General features: G+C 42.3%; 1 protein-coding gene across 1 annotated transcript in view; it reads left to right on the top strand.

Moving 5' to 3' along the window:
• Window positions 1-25,375, top strand: part of MYBPH (myosin binding protein H) — a 58,484-nt gene that overhangs the window by 25,326 nt on the left and 7,783 nt on the right. Inside the window, exons 3-10 of the mRNA XM_075613352.1 lie at window positions 796-963; window positions 10,228-10,316; window positions 10,580-10,775; window positions 11,282-11,421; window positions 12,281-12,440; window positions 12,985-13,121; window positions 20,811-20,997; window positions 22,046-22,077. Of these exons, the coding sequence (XP_075469467.1) occupies window positions 796-963; window positions 10,228-10,316; window positions 10,580-10,775; window positions 11,282-11,421; window positions 12,281-12,440; window positions 12,985-13,121; window positions 20,811-20,997; window positions 22,046-22,056 (1,088 nt within the window). The 3' untranslated portion in view covers window positions 22,057-22,077. The remainder of the gene's footprint in view (window positions 1-795; window positions 964-10,227; window positions 10,317-10,579; window positions 10,776-11,281; window positions 11,422-12,280; window positions 12,441-12,984; window positions 13,122-20,810; window positions 20,998-22,045; window positions 22,078-25,375) is intronic.

Here is a 25,375-nt window from a genome sequence, read left to right as displayed (position 1 = left end):
CTTAAGCTCTCTCTTGTTGCTCCACGTTGTCGCACTCCTATCGCTCCATGTAACTATTCCCTATAAACCGTCCTATAGCCCCATATTCCCATTTTATAACCTCTCTCTATAACTCCTCTTACCTCTCCATATAACAGCTCCCTAAAACTCTCTTATTGCTACATATAACTACTCCCTATAACTCCTCCTATTGCTCCACATAACCAATCCTCTTTTCTTTGTAAAACTTATTTGAAAAATTCTCTATCCCTTTAACTGATGAAACATGTCACTGTCATGAGGCCTCTCTGGCAGTGAAGGGGTTAAGCACAATGTATATTCACTATGTGACCACAACAGTCATTGTAATTTGCCTTGTTTGTGCTACACTGGACACTAATATAGCAATATAGGATTAGAATTAGGATTTCCCACCTTTCCAAATATGACAGCCAGCTAATGCTAATGAAAGTGAGAAACTGGTGATTAAAATAGTTATGTGCAGCTATATAGGGTTCCAATATCCGCAGTGATAATTAAAAACATATGTCAGCATACCTAAAAATGTCACAGGGAAGCAGAGATAGCACTGTACATGCTTAAAGGATCAGTACTCTTCCATGTAGGAGGGAAATTCCCTAATGACAGCAACTTGTTTAATAAAGGGTCAGTCTCATGTTGGACCAAAGTATTATTTTTAATTTTCATTGAAAAACTTTCTAAGAAAATGTATTTTGTTTTAGCAAATACAATGTATGATTTATAAACCCATCTAAATATGAATGTGTGCATAAAAACGGTTTTGTTTATTTTTAGGTGTGGAATGGATTCTTGTGAACAAGGAACCCAGTGTTTCCACTCGCTACGCAATTAAAGAGTTGGCTACCGGCGATAAGATATTAGTTCGAGTTAAAGCTGTTAGCAAAGCTGGGATCAGTCCTCCTACGGCCCTGGAACATTTTGTTCAGATTAGAGAAATTGTGGGTGAGACGCTCTTCATTTTGATATATTTGGGAACATGGTTTCCGTGCGGAAAAGGGGAATATCGCAAACAAATGCATCTAAACAATTCTCATGTGACAAGAGCATGCAAACAGTTTCATTTGTGTACCAATTGTGTCTGGTATGTGTGATATGCCAATTAGTGGATGTCATCAAATAAGGTATTGACAATGTTCTTCTGGAAAGTGTGACGTATTGATAGGGACAGTGACACCTATTTCAAATGTCTCTGGGATGGGTAGAGTAAAAAAATCAGCTTGGCTCAGAGGGAAGGGAGAGGGGAGAGGGGGAAAGGAGACAGAGGGCTGAAGGAGAAAGGGAAGTGATAAAAATTGTGGGGAGCAAGGGAGAAGGAGGAGGAGAGGGGGGAGGTGAGATGCAGAGAGACATGGAGAGGGGAAGAGCAATGCAGAGAGGTGACAGGGAGGGATGTAGACTATATGAGTGGGACTAAGAGGGAGTGAGGGAGAAGAAGACAGGGAAGGGGGAGCAGGAGAGAAGGAGGGAATGATGAGGAGAGGTGAAAGATGAAGAAAGGGAGGAGGAGGAGATGGAGAGAGACATGGAGAGGGCGAGGGGAAATGTGGAGAGGGGAGAGGGATGTAGACAGTGTGACGGAGAGTGGGGTTGAGTAGAAAAGGGAGTGGGTAGAGACAGGGGTGACATGAAAAGGCATGGGGGGGGAGAGAGAAAGGGTGAGAGTCTTGAAAGGGGGTGAGAGAGATGGGTTGCCAGAGACAGGGAGAGGGGGATGGGGGAGAGATGAGAGATTGAGGTGAGAGTTGGAGAGAGAAAAGTGGTGGCAATAGGGAGGGAAAGTGGGGAAGAGGAGGAAGGGGAGACTGGGAGAGAAAGGATAGAGAGAGGAGGGTGATAGATAGAGGTGGAGAGAAAATGAGGGAGAAAAGAAGGGTAGGTGAGAAAGATAGAGTCAGATAGGGATAGAGATGGGATGAGAGGGAGGGAGAGAAGAAGAAGGGATACATTGTTTTCGAAATCCCGTGTAATTCCTCCCTAACTTCTCTTATTACTCCGCCTATTACTCCATATAACCGTTCCATATAACTCTGCCTATTGCTCCCTATAACTCCTATTGCCCCATATACCCAATCCCTATACCTCCTCCTATTGCTCCATATAACCATTCCATATAACTCTTCCTATTGCTCCCTATAACTCCTATTGCCCCATATGCCCAATCCCTATACCTCCTCCTATTGCTCCATATAACTCCTATTGCACCATATAACCAGACCATATAACTTCTCCTCTTGCTCAATATAACTGCTCCCTATAATTAGAGATGGTTAAATTCTCCTCCTCAATTCGACTCCGACACAGATTGTAAAAAAGATGCGGGGAGCTCAGGAACCGTGAGATACTGTATGAGAAACAAAGATAAAAATATATAGTGCAACACTGTTTGATGGTAACGAATCAATAGGTGAATATAACACCTGAGAGGTGTACACTCACACTTTCCCGTGGTAAAATCAGGATGTGTGCCTCTCTGGGCAAACCCCCTGGGTGTTGATAAGAAGGAGTACTTGATGGTGGTATCAGTAGTATCGGTGGTATTAGTCCTCCAGGATTCGGACGGACATAGGAGATAAGATATACACAGAGGAGACCAACTTAGTGTAGAGAGTAATGCTATATTAGTAAGTCAAAAATCAAATGACATATGACCACTCACATGTAGCCCCAAAATGTACAAACCTGGTACGAAGTCCGCCCTGGTGGATACTGGCGACCGGGGGGTGGATATCAGATGCAGGGATCCGCTGTCAGCTGCTGCGTACACAACAGCCGATGGGTCCTTCACTTCCGCATTCCACACTCACGGCGTCGCGCGCTTCGGGGGACGTCTCAGAGGATGACATCACTGGCCGGTTCCGACTGGGCTTGGCTAGGAGAGCACTCTTCAAGCAACACCAAAAAAGCAGAAATGTGTTTATTTGAGTAGTATAACAGCTTTTACCGGCTGCCAGTCATTTCCCTAAACCAGCAATTGGATATTAAATTGCCTACTGAGGGGCTGACTTTTTTCCTCATATTTTTTTCACCCACTATCCCACATACAACGAATACCATTTGCTCTCTATCTATTTCTATCTTTTCCGACACAGATTGGCCAGTTCCTTTGAGCTGCGGATTAGTTTTAAAAAGGCAGATTCTTTTTTTTTTCTTTTCTTTCCCCTATTACTGAAAATCCATCTAACGGATTTGGAATCCGAATCCGTCAACCGGAATTATAATAGGGGAGGAGAAGCATATAATAATAATAATAATAATAATAATAATAATAATAACAATAATAATAATAAACAGTGGTAAATCCAAGAGTCCGAGCCCCATGGGCAGATTTGAAAGAATCTATGTGGGTTAAAGACTTCGGATTTCAGTGTGTGGCTCAGATATGTCCTGAAAAGCTGACATTTGCTTATTGGGTGCTGCAGATTGGCCCATCTCTACCTATATTTCACCAATTAGCCGCTCCCTATTACTCCTCCTATTACTTTATCACACCGCTCCCTCTAACTCCTCCGATTGCCCTATATAACAGTTCCCTGTACCTCTTCCTATTGCTTCATATAACCATTCCTTATTATTACCACTTCTTTAGCTTTTACAGTATAGAAGCTAGGAGTTACATTACATTTTATTTACAAACCCCGAGCCACAGCCCTCTCCATAAATAATCACCAGATCTTTCTAAAATACACTTTAAGCCCTAATGCATAATACATTCTGCATTACTTTTACCACTACTTTTTCCAAAGCATACAGTATGTAAATAGCAGGCTGTTTAATGTTTAAATGTAATGTTTGCTAATCTTTTTACTGTATATAGGGCTATTTTTTTGGGGGTGGGGGGTGGGAAGGGTCAAAACAAATCCCATATATTCATTATAAAATGATTGCAATATTGTTTTTTTTTAAATTGAATTATTTATTGCTTCATATAATGATTGTTATATTTATGTGAAATCACTATGTATAAAGGGATTTTATCTTTTTGCATAGGATTCCAGCAACTTTATCCATACAAAACCCACTGTGTTGTGGGACACAAAGATAACCTATTTCACTGCAGACAGACGCTTTGAAATAGCAGCGGTTAACATGCCACAGCAGACAAATTGCTATAAAATTCCACACGTGCTATGATTAGCCACCTTAAGTTGCTGTACCCCTTAGAGACTGATAGGGGACAAGTGCATGTCAGCTGCGGGAAATTCCACAGTATCATTGTACAAAGGGCGACAACAGCTGTTCCACAAACCATCTGGGACTGTCATGTAATTCTGCATTTCTTTACACACCTAATTGCATCGTTACAGTGGGTAATTTCTCTTAGCATCTAAATATAGGGGCCAATCTATTTATATAAGGGAGAAGAATATATACTGGAATCTACTAGTATAGGGGAGCGCAAACTGGGGGGGACGACTGGGAGAGACTCTCGGCGTGGGGGCGCGGCAGCTACAGAGGCCCCGCTCCCTTCCCGAAGGCCTTTAAATTAAATGCCGTGGGAGCGGCGAAGGCCCCTGTAACTTCACTTACCTTGGCTCAGACGGCATCTGGCGACACGTCGCCATGGCAACGCGGCCTCAAATGCCGCAGCAGGGTCACGTGATGCCGCATTGACATGGCACGGTTGCTACGTGACGTTATGGTGTCAGAACGCCAGAGCCAAGGATGGGGGGGGGGGGCGCGAGCCGGCAGCGGGGCTCGGGGAGGAAAAGATTGCGCATCCCATTGAGGGTATACTTAAGTGTGTGTCTTTGTAGATGTGAGTGAGTGAAATTTTTTTCATTTGTATCATTGTGTTTATTGGTGTGTGTGTGTATCAGTGTGTAAATGTGTGTGTATGTACTGTATGTGTATTATTGTATCTATACAGTATGTGTATCAGTGTGTTAATGTGTCTGTGTGTGTGTATCAGTGTGTTATGTATGTTTATGTGCGTGTTTATCAGTGTTAATGTGTACTGTATGTGTCCACATATCAGTGTGTCTGTGTGTGTTTCAGTGTGTCTGTGTGTGTTTCAGTGTGTATTAGTGCATAGGTGCACCAACTTTTCTGTTTGTGCCCCCTGCTTGCACCCTCCCCCACCCATGCCGGCGCCCTCCCCCCCTCCATGCCCCCCCTACTGGCTCTCTGGCCTCGGCGACATCATGTGACATCACGTTGCCATGGCAAGGTGTTGCCATTTGACGCTGCGTTGTCATGGCGTCGCAGAAGAGCAGGTAAGAGTGAGCTGCAGAGGCCTCGCTCCTCCCCCGGCATTTAATTTAAATGTTGTGGGGAAGAGCACTGGGCCTCTCACCACCCCCCCCCCCCAGTTTACGCACCCCTATATTAGCATGTCTGTTTGTGTATAAGGGCAGGCCCATACTGCACGGGGGCATCCACTCAGGGTGCGATCACATTGCCTAAAGGCATTGATGGCGCCCATAGACTGCGCGGCCGCAAGCAGGAGGTGGCGCGCATTGCGCAAGAAATCAGTTGAAAATTATTTATTGGCGCGACAGGCAGGTCACGTGAGTGGCTCGCCAATGAGGGCGAACCTGCTCCGTGACGCCCCCCCCCCCCACGGCACATCCAACATGGACACAAAACGCACCCGCTTCACGCCGGTAACATCACAGCCATCGCATGCCACCGCGCGGGCAAACACAGTATGCCCATAGTGTTATAATGTGTGTATAAGTGTGTGTATCAGTTTGTATCTGTGTGTATAAGTGTGTGTATCAGTTTGTATCTGTGTGTATAAGTGTGTGTATCAGTTTGTATCTGTGTGTATAAGTGTATGTATCAGTTTGTATCTGTGTGTATAAGTGTGTGTATCAGTTTGTATCTGTGTGTATAAGTGTGTGTATCAGTTTGTATCTGTGTGTATAAGTGTGTGTATCAGTTTGTATCTGTGTGTATAAGTGTATGTATCAGTTTGTATCTGTGTGTATAAGTGTGTGTATCAGTTTGTATCTGTGTGTATAAGTGTATGTATCAGTTTGTATCTGTGTGTATAAGTGTGTGTATCAGTTTGTATCTGTGTGTATAAGTGTGTGTATCAGTTTGTATCTGTGTGTATAAGTGTGTGTATCAGTTTGTATCTGTGTGTATAAGTGTGTGTATCAGTTTGTATCTGTGTGTATAAGTGTGTGTATCAGTTTGTATCTGTGTGTATAAGTGTGTGTATCAGTTTGTATCTGTGTGTATAAGTGTGTGTATCAGTTTGTATCTGTGTGTATAAGTGTGTGTATCAGTTTGTATCTGTGTGTATAAGTGTGTGTATCAGTTTGTATCTGTGTGTATAAGTGTGTGTATCAGTTTGTATCTGTGTGTATAAGTGTGTGTATCAGTTTGTATCTGTGTGTATAAGTGTGTGTATCAGTTTGTATCTGTGTGTATAAGTGTGTGTATCAGTTTGTATCTCTGTGTATAAGTGTATGTATCAGTTTGTATCTGTGTGTATAAGTGTGTGTATCAGTTTGTATCTGTGTGTATAAGTGTGTGTATCAGTTTGTATCTGTGTGTATAAGTGTGTGTATCAGTTTGTATCTGTGTGTATAAGTGTGTGTATCAGTTTGTATCTGTGTGTATAAGTGTGTGTATCCGTTTGTATCTGTGTGTACTGTATACGTGTGTGTATCAGTTTGTATCTGTGTGTATAAGTGTGTGTATCAGTTTGTATCTGTGTGTATAAGTGTGTGTATCAGTTTGTATCTGTGTGTATAAGTGTGTGTATCAGTTTGTATCTGTGTGTATAAGTGTGTGTATCAGTTTGTATCTGTGTGTATAAGTGTGTGAATCAGTTTGTATCTGTGTATATAAGTGTGTGTATCAGTTTGTATCTGTGTGTATAAGTGTGTGTATCAGTTTGTATCTGTGTGTATAAGTGTGTGTATCAGTTTGTATCTGTGTGTATAAGTGTGTGTATCAGTTTGTATCTGTGTGTATAAGTGTGTGTATCAGTTTGTATCTGTGTGTATAAGTGTGTGTATCAGTTTGTATCTGTGTGTATAAGTGTGTGTATCAGTTTGTATCTGTGTGTATAAGTGTGTGTATCAGTTTGTATCTGTGTGTATAAGTGTGTGTATCAGTTTGTATCTGTGTGTATAAGTGTGTGTATCAGTTTGTATCTGTGTGTATAAGTGTGTGTATCAGTTTGTATCTGTGTGTATAAGTGTGTGTATCAGTTTGTATCTGTGTGTATAAGTGTGTGTATCAGTTTGTATCTGTGTGTATAAGTGTGTGTATCAGTTTGTCTGTATGTGTATGTTTGTGTGGGTATCAGTTTGTCTGTATGTTTGTGTGGATCAGTTTGTCTGTATGTGTGTATAAGTGTGTGTATCAGTTTGTATCTGTGTGTATAAGTGTGTGTATAAGTGTGTGTATCAGTTTGTATCTGTGTGTATAAGTGTGTGTATAAGTGTGTGTATCAGTTTGTATCTGTGTGTATAAGTGTGTGTATCAGTTTGTATCTGTGTGTATGTTTGTGTGGATCAGTTTGTCTGTATGCTTATCAGTGTTTTAATGTGTGCTGTGTATCAGGGTGTATGTGTGTTTCAGTGTTTTATTGTAAGGGTATCAATGTGCCTGTGTGTAGCATTAAATGAATGTGCTTATGAGTGCTTTAACCTGTGAGCAGCAGTGTGTCTGTACAGATGCAGCGGCCGTTATTAAAAAAAAATCACAGCGCCGTTTTCGTGTGCGCTGCTGTACTCCACGTGGCATGAACGCGGCCAATCGCCCCAGGCACACGTGTTTATCGCGGTTGCTTTGTTTGAATTTCATGGATTCTGTTTCTTTGTGTGCAATGAAATGAATGACTTGTAATGTGTACAGTGCTGTGCACCTGTGTCAATTTCAGGTGTTTAAAAATCTAAAATGCCATTTTCTGCACTTGCGTGTAACTGCGGTACGGTTGTAAGAAATCACGCGCCATGACATGGTTATTCCGAGGTATACACCGCGTGAAGTGTTTGAATAACGGCCGCTGCATCTGTATGTGTATCAGTATGTATAATGTCTATCAATGTTTGAATGTATGTATTGTATGTCTTTATTTATATAGCGGCATTAATGCACATAGCGCTTCACAGTAGTAATACATGTGGTAATCAAATAAATAACAGATAATATAAATAACAGATCATGGGAATAAGTGCTTTAGACATAAAAGTAACATTAAGGAAGACGAGTCCCTGCCCTGAGGAGCTTACATTCTAATTGGTAGGTAGGGAGAGCGTACAGAGACAGTAGGAGGGAGTTCTGGTAAGTGTGTCTGCAGGAGGCCAAGCTTTATGTATCATGTGTTCAGGCTGATCCACAGTGCTATTCATATGCTTCTTTAAGCAGGTGTGTCTTAAGGTGGGTCTTAAAGGTGGATAGAGAGGGTGCTAGTCGGGTACTGAGGGGAAGGGCATTCCAGAGGTGTGGGTATCAGTGTCTGTAATCTGTGTCTGTATGTCTATCAATTGCAAAAACTGACATGGAATTATATTTTTTTTTTTTTAAAAAAACAATTCATTCTGAAAAATGAGAACAATCAAAATACAATACAATCGATCTCCCAAACATAAAACTATATAATAAAGCTCACGGGTGCGCAAACTGAGGGGCGCAAAATGATTCAGGGGGGGGGGCACGGGTGGTTGCAGGGGTCCCGTGCTCTTCCCCAAGGCATTTTAATTAATGCCGGGGGGATCGCGTGAGGCCTCTGCAACTAACTTATCTTCTCTGCTGCGATGCGTCGCCATGGCAAGGCGGCGTCAATTGACACCGCGGGGTCGTGTGACGTCACGTTGGCATGGCAACGTGACATCACGTGACCCTGCAACGTCATTTGATGCCGGAGAGGAGATAAGGGTGGGGGGTGGGGGGCACGAGCAGGGAGGGAAGCAGGAGGGGGGGCGCGAGGAGGAAAGATTGCGCAGTGCTGATATAGATGACCTGTTAAGATTCGCTGTGGATTAGCTCTTGGATATAAGTACTTTTTCCAACGTACAGCAAGATCAACAACTAGCAGGAGAATTTGACCTTAAATAGTTACTCCACCATGCCCTTGGCTAAAATACCAAAACAATGTAAACTGAACCCTCTACTTACTAACACATGCAATGTACGACGATATTTAAGACATACTCTATGTCCAGACCAATTCAGTTCAATTACTTACATTTTTGGGGCAACTCAGGGCAAAGCTGATGCAACATTTAGATCTTGGGGGGTGGGGCAGAGGAATAAATCAGGCATAATAATCATAAAGCCAGGGGAAATGTACAGTATTATTTTCAGGTTGTCAAAAGCAAATATATTATTCAAAATAATCAGCTGTTTATGTATTTACAATTCTGAAACTACAACATTCTTAAAGCAACCACTTTAGATAAATTAGTTAATGACAGATCTCCAAATAATATTACTGTATCTACAACTTTAGGAATACAGTATATACCTCTATTTTTAACAAATGTATTCATGCACACAGGCGGAACTAGGTATTTTTGCGCCTGGGGCAAGTTCCACAAACCGTCCCCCCCTTTCCCCAAATATATAGAACCCTCTCCCTCTTTCCCCTCTCTCACTCCCTCACTCTATCTACCTTGTCCCATTCTTTCTTCTATCTCTCTCCCCCATTTCTCTCTCTTTTCCCCATTTCACACTCTTACCCCCTTTCTCTCTCGCTCCTCACCCCTTTCTTTCTCCCCACCCCTTTCGCCCTCTCTCTCTTTCCCCTTCCCTCTTATCTTTCACTCCTACCCCCATTTCTCTCCCTCTCCCTCCCATTATTTCTCTCTCTCTCTTCTCTACCTCTCTCTCCCTCCTCTCTCTCTTCTTCCCCCTTCCCTCCTTTCTCTCTCCCTATTTGCCCCTTTGTCTATCTCCTCTTTCTCTCTACCTTGTCTCCTCTCCCCTCCACCTTTTTCTCTACCCATTTCTCTCTCTCCACCTCTCCTTTTTCTCTCGTTCCCTCCCCGTTTCTCTCTCTCTCTCCCCCTTTCTCTCTCTCTCGCCTCTCTCTCCCTTTCCATCTCTCCCTTTCTCTCACTTCCTCCCTCTCTCCCTGCCTCCTGCTTCTCTCCTCCCTTTTCTCCCCCTTCTCTTTCCTCCCTTTTCTCCCTCCCACCTTCCCTCCCCCAAATATACCTTCAACAACCAGACACAAAATAGGTCTCAAATATTATAGTAGCAAAAAATAGTAACATTTAGTATTTTGTATGTTTTATTTCTTAGATCGGCCTAAAATTCGCCTTCCACGATATCTGCGTCAGATGTTTGTGAAGCATGTGGGAGAAGCAGTGAATTTGGTGATCCCATTCCAGGTAAAGGGCTCACTTTGGGGTCTGTCAATAGGAAAGTTATACGGAGCGGTTATACAATAGGAGCTATAGGAATTGCTCCATATAACTCCTCCTTACAACTCTTCCTATTGATCCTTATACTGTAACTGCTTCCTTATATGATCCATATAACCAAGCCCCATAATTCCTCCTTTTGATCCATTGTGTATATCCTTTGCCTATAACTCCTTCTAACTTCTCTTATTGCTCCATATAACTTCTCCCTATAACTCCTTTTGTTTTAGGGAAAACCAAGGCCTCAGGTTCATTGGTCTAAAGACGGTCAACCTCTGGATCCTAAACATGCAAGTGTCAGAAACAGCGAGAAGGACACGATTCTTTTCATCCGCACATCGGAGCGCAAGGATTCGGGAATCTACGAAGTGACCGTACAGATAGACAGCCTTGAAGATAAAGCTAAACTCGAGATCAAAATTGCAGGTTACACGGAGCAAAAGGAAGAGTTACAGGCAGCAGTTATATGGCGCAATTGGAAGCTTTATAGGATGCTGTTAAATGGGGCAATATTCACAGTATAGGGACCGTTTGTCTTGAGCAATAGGAAGAGTTATATGGTGTGGCTATATGAAACAATTGGACGAGTAACACAGAATGATTAAATGGAGTGATAGGGGAGTTAGTCATCTGGTGCAATAGAAGGACTTGTAGGTAGTGTTAACATGGGCTATAGGGGGAGTTATATAGAGTAGGGTTAAATAGGGCGTTATAGGAAACAATTATGTGAAATAATAGGTGTTTTAGGGAGCAGTAGGAGGAGTTATAGGGAGTGGTTATTTGGCCTTCACAGTTGGTGTTTTCTAATATTAAGCAGAATTACTTTGGAGAAAAAACTTTTTGTTTAGATAAGGGGAAGATGTATGCAGTATATTTCAAATAACGGGAAATGTGTTTTACAAATAGTATATATATTTTTTCTTCCTATTAAGAACGACCTGGCCCCCCCAAAAGTATTAGGTTGGTGGACGTTTGGGGTTTTAATGCGGCTCTGGAGTGGACCCCACCATCTGATGACGGGAATTCTGAAATTACAGGTTATACTGTGCAGAAATCGGATAAAAAAACAGGGGTAAGAATGTGTTTTTTTTCCCCTTTAAGCCCCATATCAAATAGTACAAATCTATCTATTATTTATCTAAATATTCATATACCTTATTTACTGTTATATTCACCTAAAACCCTAGATCACTTAAGTGCCCCTCATGCTCTGACACCACAGACATTAAATGTTTATTAAACAAGCATAAAAAGAAAACAGGAGCGCTTGTAGTATGCAGCAGATGCAATAGTGGACAAGAAATGTACAAACAGCAATACGAATGTGATACACTAAAAAAAGACAACAATGTATGCGACAAAAAAACTATGCTTAATAACTAAAGATGAGTGAGGAACCAAAAGGCTTTTGCCTGTGTGGGTGTTGAGAGGAGATGGCCCAATGTAGATGTAAGCCAGGGCGTTGCAATGAAGCAAATGGTAGGTGTCCCCACGATTCACCGGCGCTGCACGTGTCCTCAGGAGCCGATTCAGGAACCGATGGTACTGCCACTATCTCTCCCTGTGCTGCGCTCGTCCCTCGGGTGTTCCCACTCGGGGGGTGGCGCGCTGCCGTCTGGGGTTGGGCTGCTGGTATCCTGGCGTCCTGTTGGGGGTCAGCTTCCTCCCTCCTGCCACTCCACTACGTACTTCTGGTGTCACGGAGCGGGCCACCGGATGCTTGGAACTCTCCTCGCTGTTTCCACCCAATCTTTCAGGCTAGAGCCCCTGGTGTTTAGTCTTTAGCTTGACTCTCAGCGGGCATGTACACACTAACAGAGTCCCAAGTAGATTAAAAATCAATAATCTAACGCGTTTCTGCGCAACTACGCCTTCTGCAGGGATGTTATTAAATGTTTATTAGTTGACATGGATTTTTCATTACATTGCAGGAATGGTTTACCGTCTTGGAACATTATCACCAGACTAACTGCACTGTCTCAGACCTGATCATTGGAAATTCCTATTTCCTCAGAGTGTTTGCAGAAAATCTGTGCGGATTAAGTGAAAAAGCCACAGTTACTAAAGATTATGCCGTAATTAAGAAACCGGGTCAGTTACCATTTATTTATTGCGATACTCTCCCTAACTGCTCCTACTGTTCCCTATAACTTCTACTGTTGCTCCATATAACTCCTTCTATTGCTCAATATAACCTCTCCCTATAACTTCCCCCTTTGATTCATATACCCACTCTCTATAACACCTCCTTTTGCTCCATATAACATCTACCTATTACTCCCCTCATTTCTCCATATATCCTCTCCTTATATCTCCTCCTACTGCTTCATGTAACCGCTCCTTTTAACTCCTCCTATTGCTGCATATAATAGCTCCCTATAACTCCTAATTGCTTCATATAACCGCTTTTTATGATTCCTCTTGTTGCCCCGTATAACTGCTCCCTATAACTCATCCTATTGCCCCATATAAATGCTTCCTATAACTCCTATTATCTTATTTAACCGCTCCCTATAACTCCTCCTACCACTTTATAAAATCCCTCCCTATAACTGCTCCATATAACCCCACTATAACTACTCCCATTGCTCCATGTAATCGATCCCCATAACTCCTCCTTCACTTATATTTACAGATATTGGTTATATACCCGTAGAGTATAAGGAACGAGATTTTACTGAGGCCCCGAAATTTACACAAGTACTAAATGATAAATCAACTACTACAGGCTACAGTACTAAAATGTTCTGTAGCGTCCGCGGCTATCCAAAGGTAAGAGAATACGGTATATCCCTTTAATGGTACAGTGCCACATAGCTCACAAGTAATTTATTAAGAACAAGGTTGCCTACATGTTTAAAAAAAGCAGAACAGGAAGTTACCCCATTACCACTTTGATGTCACTACATCTTTATCCTAGGAAAGATTCAAGGCTATGCCAGTGATCTAACTGATGACACTAGAGTACCACTACTATTTGATTAACAGTTCAATTTCAATTTATTTAAAATGTCTTTATTAAAGAAAGGCCCTCTCCCTTTCTGCTCCTAAAGCATACACGTTTTATACATTTTTACAATATATGATGCAAATTATTTCCCCCATATATTTAACAAATGCTGACATTTCTCCTGTTAGGAGCAAAAAATGTAATCGGACCATGATTAAGTAATAACTTCATATTAAAATCACCAGATGGTCTCTGTCACAGGAGAGTCATAAATAACATCACAGGAGGTGACACAAGCATCATGTAATAGTATTATGGGTATTTAGGACTTTCTTAACACAAAAAATGACTACCTTTTTAATGTTGGAGGAAAGGAGATTTCAATAGCAACAAAGGAAATGGTTCTTTACAGTAAGGGCAGTTAAAATTGGGAATTCATTAACCATGGAGACTGTGGTGGCAGATACAATAGATATGTTCAAAAAAAAGTTTGGACATCTTTTTGGAAAGGTACAGTATACAGGGATATATAAGTAAACATGGGAAGGATATTGATCCATAGAGTAATCAGATGCCAATATTTGGAGTCTGGAAGGAATTTATTTTCCCCCTTATAAGATCTAATTCGATGAAGTTTCACTGGGGTTTTTGTTTGTCTTCCTCTGGATCAATATACTGCAAGTACAAATATAGGATAAAGTATCTGTCATCTAAATTTAGCATACTGTAAGTTCAATTTGATGGATGTATGTTTTTTTTCAACCTAATCTACTATTTAACTATATGTAACTATGTTCTGTAACTACCCTACATGAAAACATTAGGATATGATTTTATTTTTTTAATTAGGGTATAGCCGAACTTTAAAAAATAATATTAAAAAAGAGTTAAATATTGAGAAGCTGTTTAAACACTGAGGGTCAGATCCACCGAGATGATAGAGTCATTATTTTGCTAGAGTCCAAAGTGCCATGCAAACACTTTAAATTACTTAAATTAGCATATGTCCTCTACCAAAATAGAGCAAATGAAACTATCATGTGTGAGCACATTTACATGTCACAGACAGGTCTGCAGCCCTGATTTTTACCATCATCTCCAAGCATACAGTGCTCCCACTGCAAGGGATTCTGGGAAATGACATGCAAATGAGTACAGTGTCACCTTTTGCTTCAAATCCATTTTGACATGGACCACTATAACTGTATGCCTGCCACACTAAACAGCTTTTCAGCACAGCCTGGGTTACAGTGCATAGTGAGTAAACATACTCACAGATAGCATTTTTGACCTTTTGGGTCTCATAAGTGTGAAACTGGTTGTATTGGTTTTACAATTTGAAGCTGGGACAGGTTTCAACCACACCTAAACTAAGTTATGGTGCATAAAAAAGTGACAAAAAAACTCCACTGTACAGCATCCAGCAAATGAAACTTCCAAAATCGCACTCTCTCCATCCCCATGTTATTTGAAGCTAACACAAGGCATTGCTAACTTAACGTGTCGTTAGGTCTATGCTAATGAGGTCGCTAACGTCTGTTGTTTTTGCACATAATTAGCTGTGTGGGTTTGCGTTGGTTTGCGTTGATGTCAGGGAACATAAGGTTAATTTTTGATTTTGATAACAGTATGTTATAAGCCCTGAGTTAACAGAGCTCTGTGCATCTGAGCCGAAGTGTTTTCAACTTATAGTCACTTAGCTGCACAGGGGTGCGCAAACTTTTCAGTCTGCGCCCCCCGGCCTGCTCTCCACACCCCCTCTGCTTGCGCCCCCTCCTTACGTTGTCATGGTAACATGACGTCATGTGACGCCGCATGGCCGAAGACAAGGTAAGGGACGTTGCAGAGGCCTTACGTGATTTGCCCCCCCTCCCCAGCATTTGGGAGCTGCGTGGGGGTTCTTATATGTATTTGGGGGGTGATTTTTTTTTTTTAAATATATGTAACCCTGTTTTTCCCCACCCAATCTCACATAGGGTCTCCTAGGGGAAATACTGCTCTGGTTACATCTGTCAGTGTGGTGCATACCTGCTGGTAACAGGGGGCCCTGGGTCTCCCGCATGGTGGTAAAGGGGAATAACAGGACAGGCTTCTGGGGTTGTGCTCAAATTCTACTCACAGGTGCAGTGCCTCCATCTTGTGCAGCCCCCAGCTGTATGGGGTGAAGTGTCTGCAAAAAAACACGTCCCCCTCCTCCTACTATAATATACTTCTCAGGCAGGAGGTATTTTATAAAAGGTCAGGATGCTTTATTTGATCTTCCTTCTTCAGCAGCCACAATCACAGCAGTTTAAGGTCTTCCCGTTCAGGATGTCCCTGAACACACTCCCAGCCAAGGGCACCAAGAGTGGTTCTTGCTCTTCCCCTATCCCCTGGAGGGATAGGAGGTATTGGTTTACCCACACTCCCCGGAGGGAGGGCCTCAAGCCTGCCAGAGCCCTGACAGCTTGGTATGGGTAACCTTGCCCCTCTCACGGAAGGGACAAACTGACTACATCTGGAAGTGCCATGCATTAAGTATAGCTCCAGTAAGCACCACCCCTCTGTCACTAATTGGACACAGAGCCTGATGACACTACCTTCACTGACTCATTACAGAGCATGTGTGGGGAAAACCCATGATTGCTCCTGGCAAACCTGCCCTTACCAGGTATTAGCCAGGAGGAGGGCAGACCTCTAGCCCCAAAACTACCCAGGGCTACATATATATATTTGGGGGGTTTATATGTGTCATGGCAGACCAGTATTTTTAACACTGAAACCTCTGGGTTCACTATCACTAAGTACAGGACAAAGTAATTTAACACCAGAGTTTATTCTGGGTAAACCAACAAATACACAATATAACATACACTCGCCACACTGGGGACAAGTCTCTAGTCTCACTAGGTGCAGGGACCCGCTTCAAATGGGTTTACCCTGTCCTCTTCTCTGCTTCAGGAGATCAGAGTGCTGAACACACAGCAGTCACTCTGACATGTATCTCCAGCTGGTCACAGTCAAACTCCACACTCCTTCCCAGAGTGTCTCTCAGATGGACTAGTGCTCTGATCAGCAGTGCCCCTTATATATCCCTTGGTGGCTATCCTTTAACATTGAGCAAGGGCAGCCAGCCAAGAGAAACTGGGACTCCGACCTGGTAATTGAATCTTTTAACTAGTCCCCTACCTTTGTCCTGATCATATTTTTTCTATGGAACAGCTAAGCTAAATGTATTACAGAAACTCTCTCAATAGACATTATAGGAACAGGCACATAACATCATTCAATAGAAGAAAAAAATGTGTGATGCTCTCAAGACAATTGTGTAGTTTGAAAATTGTTATAATGAATTGGAAGACAACCTGTTGATATGTATATGTCCTATTGGATCAGGTAAACAGCTATCCCACAAGGCAATGAGGTAAGGATAGTTACCAGTTGATGATCCCTGGAAATTTGATTGAGGCAAAGCTGGAACGGACTCACTTGGGAAAGCAGATTCCACGATGAAAAGAAAGTCCTTGTAGATGTCCAGCACCTCCAGGTTGAATGTGCCTCCGTTGTAGAAATCTTCACAGACAAGGAGAGGGAAAAAACGGAGCACTATCTCCAGTGCTGTAAAAAACAGCCAATAAACCACAGGGTATGCGTTCCCAAAATAAAGCTATTTAATGGCTCAAAAATCAGTTACAAAACACACCAACGCGTTTCAGACCTTAGTGGTCCTTTATCAAGGTGAATACACAATTTCTAAAGAGAGTGTGATTTATACTTACCCCAAAGCCGCGCGGACCAGTCGCGAAGACTTCCGGGTGCGTCACGTGTCTCGGGTGCTAGCCCCGCGACCTGCGACGTCATCCCGTCGGTTGCTGCAGTGGGGGTGCATAGCCGCATCAGGCGCGCGACGTCACTACGCATAGGCTCGTGTGGGGGGAGCATGGCGTCTGTGTAACTGTCCACAAGAACTGCCAATGCTCCTCCTCCCTCCGCCTAGATGTTACAGTGCGTGTGACGTCACCACGCCGCGCGCGTGACGTAAGCACGTCACAATGCATCCCATTGCTAGGCAACTAGGTCCATTCGGCTCTGGGGAGGCACAATTCAATAGAAACAACTTTATTAACATAGACAGTAACACTCTCCAATCTACAGTGAAAATAAAAACAAGAAAAGACAATAAAAAATGATTAAAACATAATGATAATTTAAAAAAAAAAAAAAACATATCATGAAAGCAATTGATCAATATATGATTAATCCATGACTGAGTGACAACCTTGGAGAAAATAATTTCAATTCGATCTTAATGAATTTGTGTAATGTTTGTAGTGTAGGTGTCAGAAACTTTTATGGATAATAGTATGTCTTGGCATAAACAGCTTAACATTACCATAATGTAAGTTCTGAACCTATAAGAGAATGAGACTGAATTTAGGATTGCAAACCAGTTACATAACGAATGATTATTTAAATACACATATAGAGATGAAATCTTTTACGGCTATATATTCTATATTGTATATGTAATTACGATATCCATGGTTTGCAACTAGCTGAACTACATAATCTGTGCACGTGCTGCTAACAAATATTCAAACACACAATATGTTTGAAAGAGGGGTACTCCTCCAGTGGGCAAACAGAACTTAAGTATCGAATAGAAGAGAACCTATATCCCAGTCTGAATTTAGACCATGCGGGATACGGGTTTGAAGGGTAAATATCCAGTAAAGCTCTCTTCTATTCAAAATACTTAATCTGTTGCCCCCTCTAATTGGGTTCGGCACATGCTCAATGCCCATGAAGGACATGTTGCTAGAATCGCCCATGCTACAATTACTAAAATGTCCTTCATGGGCATTGAGCATGTGCCGAACCCAATTAGAGGGGGCAACAGATTAAGTATTTTGAATAGAAGAGAGCTTTACTGGATATTTACCCTTCAAACCCGTATCCCGCATGGTCTAAATTCAGACTGGGATATAGGTTCTCTTCTATTCGATACTTAAGTTCTGTTTGCCCACTGGAGGAGTACCCCTCTTTCAAACATATTGTGTGTTTGAATATTTGTTAGCAGCACGTGCACAGATTATGTAGTTCAGCTAGTTGCAAACCATGGATATCGTAATTACATATACAATATAGAATATATAGCCGTAAAAGATTTCATCTCTATATGTGTATTTAAATAATCATTCGTTATGTAACTGGTTTGCAATCCTAAATTCAGTCTCATTCTCTTATAGGTTCAGAACTTACATTATGGTAATGTTAAGCTGTTTATGCCAAGACATACTATTATCCATAAAAGTTTCTGACACCTACACTACAAACATTACACAAATTCATTAAGATCGAATTGAAATTATTTTCTCCAAGGTTGTCACTCAGTCATGGATTAATCATATATTGATCAATTGCTTTCATGATATGTTTTTTTTTTTTTTTTTTTAAATTATCATTATGTTTTAATCATTTTTTATTGTCTTTTCTTGTTTTTATTTTCACTGTAGATTGGAGAGTGTTACTGTCTATGTTAATAAAGTTGTTTCTATTGAATTGTGCCTCCCCAGAGCCGAATGGACCTAGTTGCCTAGCAATGGGATGCATTGTGACGTGCTTACGTCACGCGCGCGGCGTGGTGACGTCACACGCACTGTAACATCTAGGCGGAGGGAGGAGGAGCATTGGCAGTTCTTGTGGACAGTTACACAGACGCCATGCTCCCCCCACACGAGCCTATGCGTAGTGACGTCGCGCGCCTGGTGCGGCTATGCACCCCCACTGCAGCAACCGACAGGATGACGTCGCAGGTCGCGGGGCTAGCACCCGAGACACGTGACGCACCCGGAAGTCTTCGCGACTGGTCCGCGCGGCTTTGGGGTAAGTATAAATCACACTCTCTTTAGAAATTGTGTATTCACCTTGATAAAGGACCACTAAGGTCTGAAACGCGTTGGTGTGTTTTGTAACTGATTTTTGAGCCATTAAATAGCTTTATTTTGGGAACTCATACCCTGTGGTTTATTGGCTGTTTTTTACAGCATTGGAGATAGTGCTCCGTTTTTTCCCTCTCCTTGTCTGTGAACATAACATCATTCGCAGGGCTGACAAATTAATTTCATCACCACACAATACCAAGTATCTAAGCTGGGGGGAATTGCTAAAACAGGAATATATACAGACATAAGGTATTTATGTGAAAGAAATGATTTAGAATTACACACAGCTAGCCCGCATTCCCTGTACTTCCCCTGACATTACATACATCGGGCTGAAATATACGAAGAAAACGTTATATCTGACCCAGCGCCATAGATATAACATTTTCTTCATGTTCTGTATCTGACCCGGGGGGTCAGAGTTATATCACAGGCCGCGGGTCTTCTTCTAGAATAGCGCTACCTTTCCTTTGTTTAGGGCTGAAATATACATTACTTAGCCAGCCAAGTTATACGGTTTTTAGGGGTAATTAGCTGGGATTTCTCTTTATTAGGCCAGCCAGCTACCCCAATTGTCACAATATGTATTTGGGGGGTCAGAGGGGTTTATATGTATTTGGGGGGTGGGGGAGTTATATGTAATTGGGTGTAAGTTTTTTTAAAATATGTATTTGGGATTGGGGGGAGTTTTTTTGTATGTATTTGGGTTGTGTAGGGTTTGTATGTATTTGGGAGTAGGTTTTTTTTTTAAATGTATTTTGGGGGTGGGAAGTTTGTATTTGGGGCTTTTTTTGGTATGTATTTTGAGGGGGGGGTTGTGAGGGAAGGGGGTGGGATATGAGTGAGGAGTTGGATAATTGACAGGGGGAGAGTGAGTGGAGAGAGCAGGTGTAAGAGAGGGGGTGAGGGAGTGAGTGAGGAAAAGAAGGAGTAATAGTGAGATGCAAGGGAGAGAAATACATGCAAGGCGGGGAGGGATTGAGTGAGAGTTTGGTAATTGATGGAGGGGGGGGAAGAGAGGTGAGAGGGATTGAGTGAGATGGAGAGGAGAGAAATACATAGGAAGAGGGGGGGGAATTGAGGAAGCCTGCGAAATGTGAAATGGGGGGGCTCGCAAGACTGCAAACACGGGGGGGGGGCGGGGGGCGGTCGTAACTATAGTCCTGGGCCCCAGGAAATCTGTCTGCGGCCATGTGTATGTATATATACTGTACAGTATGTATGTATATGTGTATATATAAACTAAATGATCAATGTACTGTAATTGATTTAAGCACTCATGACGTGAAAATTTAACGTGCATCTTTTAAACAGAGGCAAGCATCATCCTTCAATTTTAGATGTTTGGCTAATTTCATAATAACAAAAAAGTCATTAACCTTCCAAAGCTTTTGTTAATATTAAGTTAAAGAAACAAGTGTAAAATAATAATATATATATTTAATTTAACCCCATAAAGATGTCCCATAATTTTGGTTGGTCTTAATTTGAATAATTATTGATCATTAATTATAAGGATAATGATCACTTTGTTTTTATTAGTAGACCAATGATTGCAAATTATAATTATTATTATTTTTTTTCCAGCCAAAAATTGTGTGGATGAAAAATCAGATGGAAATTCGAGAAGATCCCAAGTTCCGGACCCTGGTAAATGAGGGAGTCTGCACCCTTGAAATTCGCAAGCCCTGTCCGTTTGATGGAGGGGTATATACCTGTAAAGCGGTTAATTCCTTAGGGGAAGCATCTGTAGATTGCAGACTTGATGTTAAAGGTAAGATAATGTGTATGGAGGAAACATTGTGTTGTGTTTTACATGTATGTATTTAATTGGTTATAGGATAAAACAAAGTGTGTTAATGCATCAAATGCAGAACATTAACAATCTGGAGCAATAGGAGGAGTTATAGGGCGTAGTTATATGGGGCTTCTCGGGAGCGGTTATATAGAGTAATAGGAGGAGTTACAGGGCGCAGTTATATGGGGCTTCTCGGGAGCGGTTATATAGAGCAATAGGAGGAGTTACAGGGTGCAGTTATATGGAGAATGAGGACGAGTAATAGGTGGTTACAGGGAGTTGTTACAATATATTGTATGGTGTGAATACGGAGAAAGAGAAGAAGTTACAGGGAGCCGTTATATGGGGCAATAGGAGGTCTTCTCGGGAGCGGTTATATAGAGTAATAGGAGGAGTTATACACAGCAGTTATATGGAGGGATAGGAGGAATTATAGAGAGAGGTATAGGAGGCTGCTATATGGAGCTATAGTAGAGGTTACATAACACAAATTACATGAAGCAGAAAATGATGCCGTGCATCACATCTAATTAGAAATATTTGCAGTGTATAATTAAAATGGGTTGGAATAGACTTTTTATCCCCTTTATGGACAGAAGATCGCGTGTACATGGAGTTTCAGGCTGTTTAGCAGGTACAGTCATCAATGTTAATTTTATTTGTGTACGCTGCAACCAAGTCATATACATCAGGATCGATTTCATTTTACCGAGGTCAGCCAGACAGATGTATAGTGATTTACGCCATCACATGTGTTTCTGCTGCCTGCTAATACTCACATTTCCCTGCATCAGCGACAGTTATGTTTTGACTTAAGCGATTTCACAGTTCACAGCGATGGTTTTTATGAATCCAATGAAGCTTATTCTTCATAGGGCTGGTGAAGCAAAGTGACTTAAAGACAGTGACATGTTTAATGTGTTAAAGGGTCAGTCCATCTATGAGCAAATTGACCTTATGACATTGACACTAAAATGGGTTGAAATTGCATTGTTTCTGTAATCATTTCTTTCTTTTTTTTTAGTGCCACAATAAAAATCAGGACGGCAACATAAAGTAAGTTAGTGTAAAAGAAATCGCCTTCCTAAAGACCTGTGTCTTAATGTTGCATTTATGTGACTGATTACTGCATCAATAAGATGCTTAGTTTTGTGTGCTCTCTCTCTATCTAACTCTCTCTCTCATACGCACAGACCCTCTCTCCCAGAGACACACACCTTCTCTCCCACAGACACACACCTTCTCTCACAAACACGCACTCTCTCTCACAGACACACACACACTCTCTCTCCTGGACACACACACACACACACACACACACACACACACACACACACACACACACACACACACACACACACACACACACACACACACACACACACACACACATTCTCTCTCTCTCATACAGACATACCCTCTCACATAGACACACACCCTCTCACACCCACACAAACACACACACTCTCCTACAGACACACTCCTACACACACTATCTCTATCTCATTCAGACACTCTCCCACACAGAGGTATATGGAGAAATGGGTGCTCCAGAGCTCGTGGAACTTCAAATATAAATGTCCATAATGATTAATCAGGACTAGAGGACAGAGTAAATAAAGGAGTGGGGTATAAAGATAAAGTGTGATACGTGAGTCACCAAAACACCCGTCTCCTGAAGATAACAATCAAGGATGCCAATAAGCACCCTCGTGTGACCTCATTGGAGACATGCCGGTGCTAATGACGGTACTCCTCCATGGGCAATCACAACATCAATAATACAATAAATCTTACCCACTCCATATGTCCTCAAATATCCTGCATGTCCATCCAAATGGCGTGCAATCTGTAGAGAATAGTCCAGCAAAAGAAGAAGAGAGCAAAAAACAGTGCACTGCCAGGGAGCCAGGTGGTGGAAAAAATAAAAGTCTATTTATTCAGTAACACTCAGAAACATAACCCCAGGGGGTGAGACAAAAACTCCTACGCGTTTCGGACCGTAGGAGTCCTTTATCAAGGAGCATAGGGGACTAGGGGAAGGGGACTCCTTTATATATACCCTATAACTAGCAAATCAGCAATCACAACTTACAAAAATGGCGCCAAAACCCGCAGTGCGCCGGTCTGACGTCATGCTGGTCAGCCCTGTGTGTCGCGTCCCGTGAAACACGGGATCGCGCATCCTTGGGCCGCACCTCCTCACGAACGTCGGACCGCGCTATGCGATTCGGCAGCATAAAGTGGTGCCCGCCTTTAACCTCCTGCGGCCGTTTCCCTGCGGTTTTTAAAATCGCGGCAGATGCGGGCCGTTTTGGGTGCCGCGGGCGCTTTCAATGTTAAGCGCCATTAGCGCTGTCTGGTCAATGCGGCTGACGCGCGGGAAACTCCGTGACAAACGGAGAACATCCCCGAATTTTTACAGGTATGTAGGAGGTTAAAAGGGGCCGCGGCTGTAGTACCCTGGTGACAGCTGGGTGGTAGCAGGACGGAGTATCCAGCCCTATCGGCTCTCATGGACCCTCCAATAGGGGTGGATACTCCGTCCTGCTACCACCCAGCTGTCACCAGGGTACTATGCTGCAGGATCGCATAGCCCGGTCTGACGTTCGTGAGGAGGTGCGGCCGGAGGATGCGCGATCCCGTGTTTCACGGGACGCGACACGCAGGACTGACCCGCATAACGTCAGACCGGCGCGCTGCGGGTTTTGGCGCCATTTTTGTAAGTTGTGATTGGTGATTTGCTAGTTAAAGGGGATATATAAAGGAGTCCCCTTCCCCTAGTACCCCATACTCCTTGATAAAGGATCCCTACAGTCCAAAACGCGTAGGAGTTTTTGTCTCACTCCCTGGGATTATGTTTCTGAGTGTTACTGAATAAATAGACTTTTATTTTTTTCACCACCTGGCTCCCTGGCAGTGCACTGTTTTTTGCTCTCTTCTACTCTCCCACACAGACACCACTCTCTCTCATATAGACACACACACACACGCACTCACTCACACAGACACACACCATATCTCGCTTTCTCTCACACACAGACATACAATATCTCTTTCTCACACAGTCGCACATGGGGGCGATTCACTAAACAGTGATAACTGCTTTTAAGTACGATAAATGCCTTTTAAGACTGATACTGCCTACTGCACGATTCACTAAGCAGCGATAACAGGGCTTTATCAGCTGTAAAAGGCATTTTTTTAGCCAGGGAAAAAAATAAGTCTGATCAGGAAAAAAACAGCAAACCCGCCATTTTTTGCCAGTCAGCGCGATTCACTAAGCAGTGATAAGTGAATCGTACTTTAAAAGCATGCCACATTTTTGCACCAGCTAAAGGCTGGCGCAAAAGAAATGGAACCATGAAGAAAATCATCGTTTACGTTTTGTTTGCCACACAATTAATACAACAGGCCGGCGGGTGTCCCCAGGTGATCCACGCATGAGTCCGGGGCCCACGGGTGATCCCCGCGGGAGTTCGGGGTACCCGCTGGCCTGCGGTACTAATCCTGTGCCCAAAAAAACACAACAGCCAATACTTTCAAATAAATACAGCCCCCTCCCCCCGCCCCCTAACACATACAGTATAATTTGCAAAAATACTATTATTCAGATATAGATAACAGTGCATTTGCCCATTTAATATAAAACATTAAGCTGCAGAAATCAAATAAATAAAACTTGCACTCACCCCTGCCAGGCTGCCACGATGAAGGTCGTCCTCATCACCGTCCATGTCCTCCGTTGCCACAAACAATGCAGTACAATAAAAAATACAATCTAATGTCCCCTAACCCCTTAATCACCTTAGCGGTTAGTAACCGCTATTGTAATTAATTGGTTAACCCACCCTCTCCCACTACCTACCCAGGAGGGCTAACCACCCTCCCCAGGCAACTACCCGCACCCTTCACCCTTTCATTGGTACAGTGGGTACATACAGTAATGCTCATATAATATGGGCATGATTTACCAATATAGCAAGAAATGGTGAAGGAATTAAAAAAACAGGCCCAAATAAAAACACATTACATTGCAAAATCAACACATTACTAATGCCAATCAAACAATTGAATGGCACAGTAGGTACATCAGGCCCATATAATATGGGCATGATTTTACACTATGCCAGTCAATTGTCAACCTAAACAAAACAATCACAAACAAGAACCAATGCATTCAAAACAATCTCAAACTAAAAACAAATAAAGTCAAACAAAATTACCACCAATCAATTAATCAAATCCAAAATAAAGACCAGAATAAACAATTAAAATACCAAAACAAAACCCTGAATAAATAAAAGAAATATCTAAATAAACTGCATCATTCAAAATCAAAAGTCAAAAATAA

Source organism: Ascaphus truei, chromosome 9 (assembly GCF_040206685.1).
Source record: "Ascaphus truei isolate aAscTru1 chromosome 9, aAscTru1.hap1, whole genome shotgun sequence".
In the NCBI taxonomy this organism is placed as follows: domain Eukaryota; kingdom Metazoa; phylum Chordata; class Amphibia; order Anura; family Ascaphidae; genus Ascaphus; species Ascaphus truei.
The sequence above is the reverse complement of the archived record's forward strand: the minus strand, read 5'-3'. Positions and strand labels throughout refer to the sequence as shown.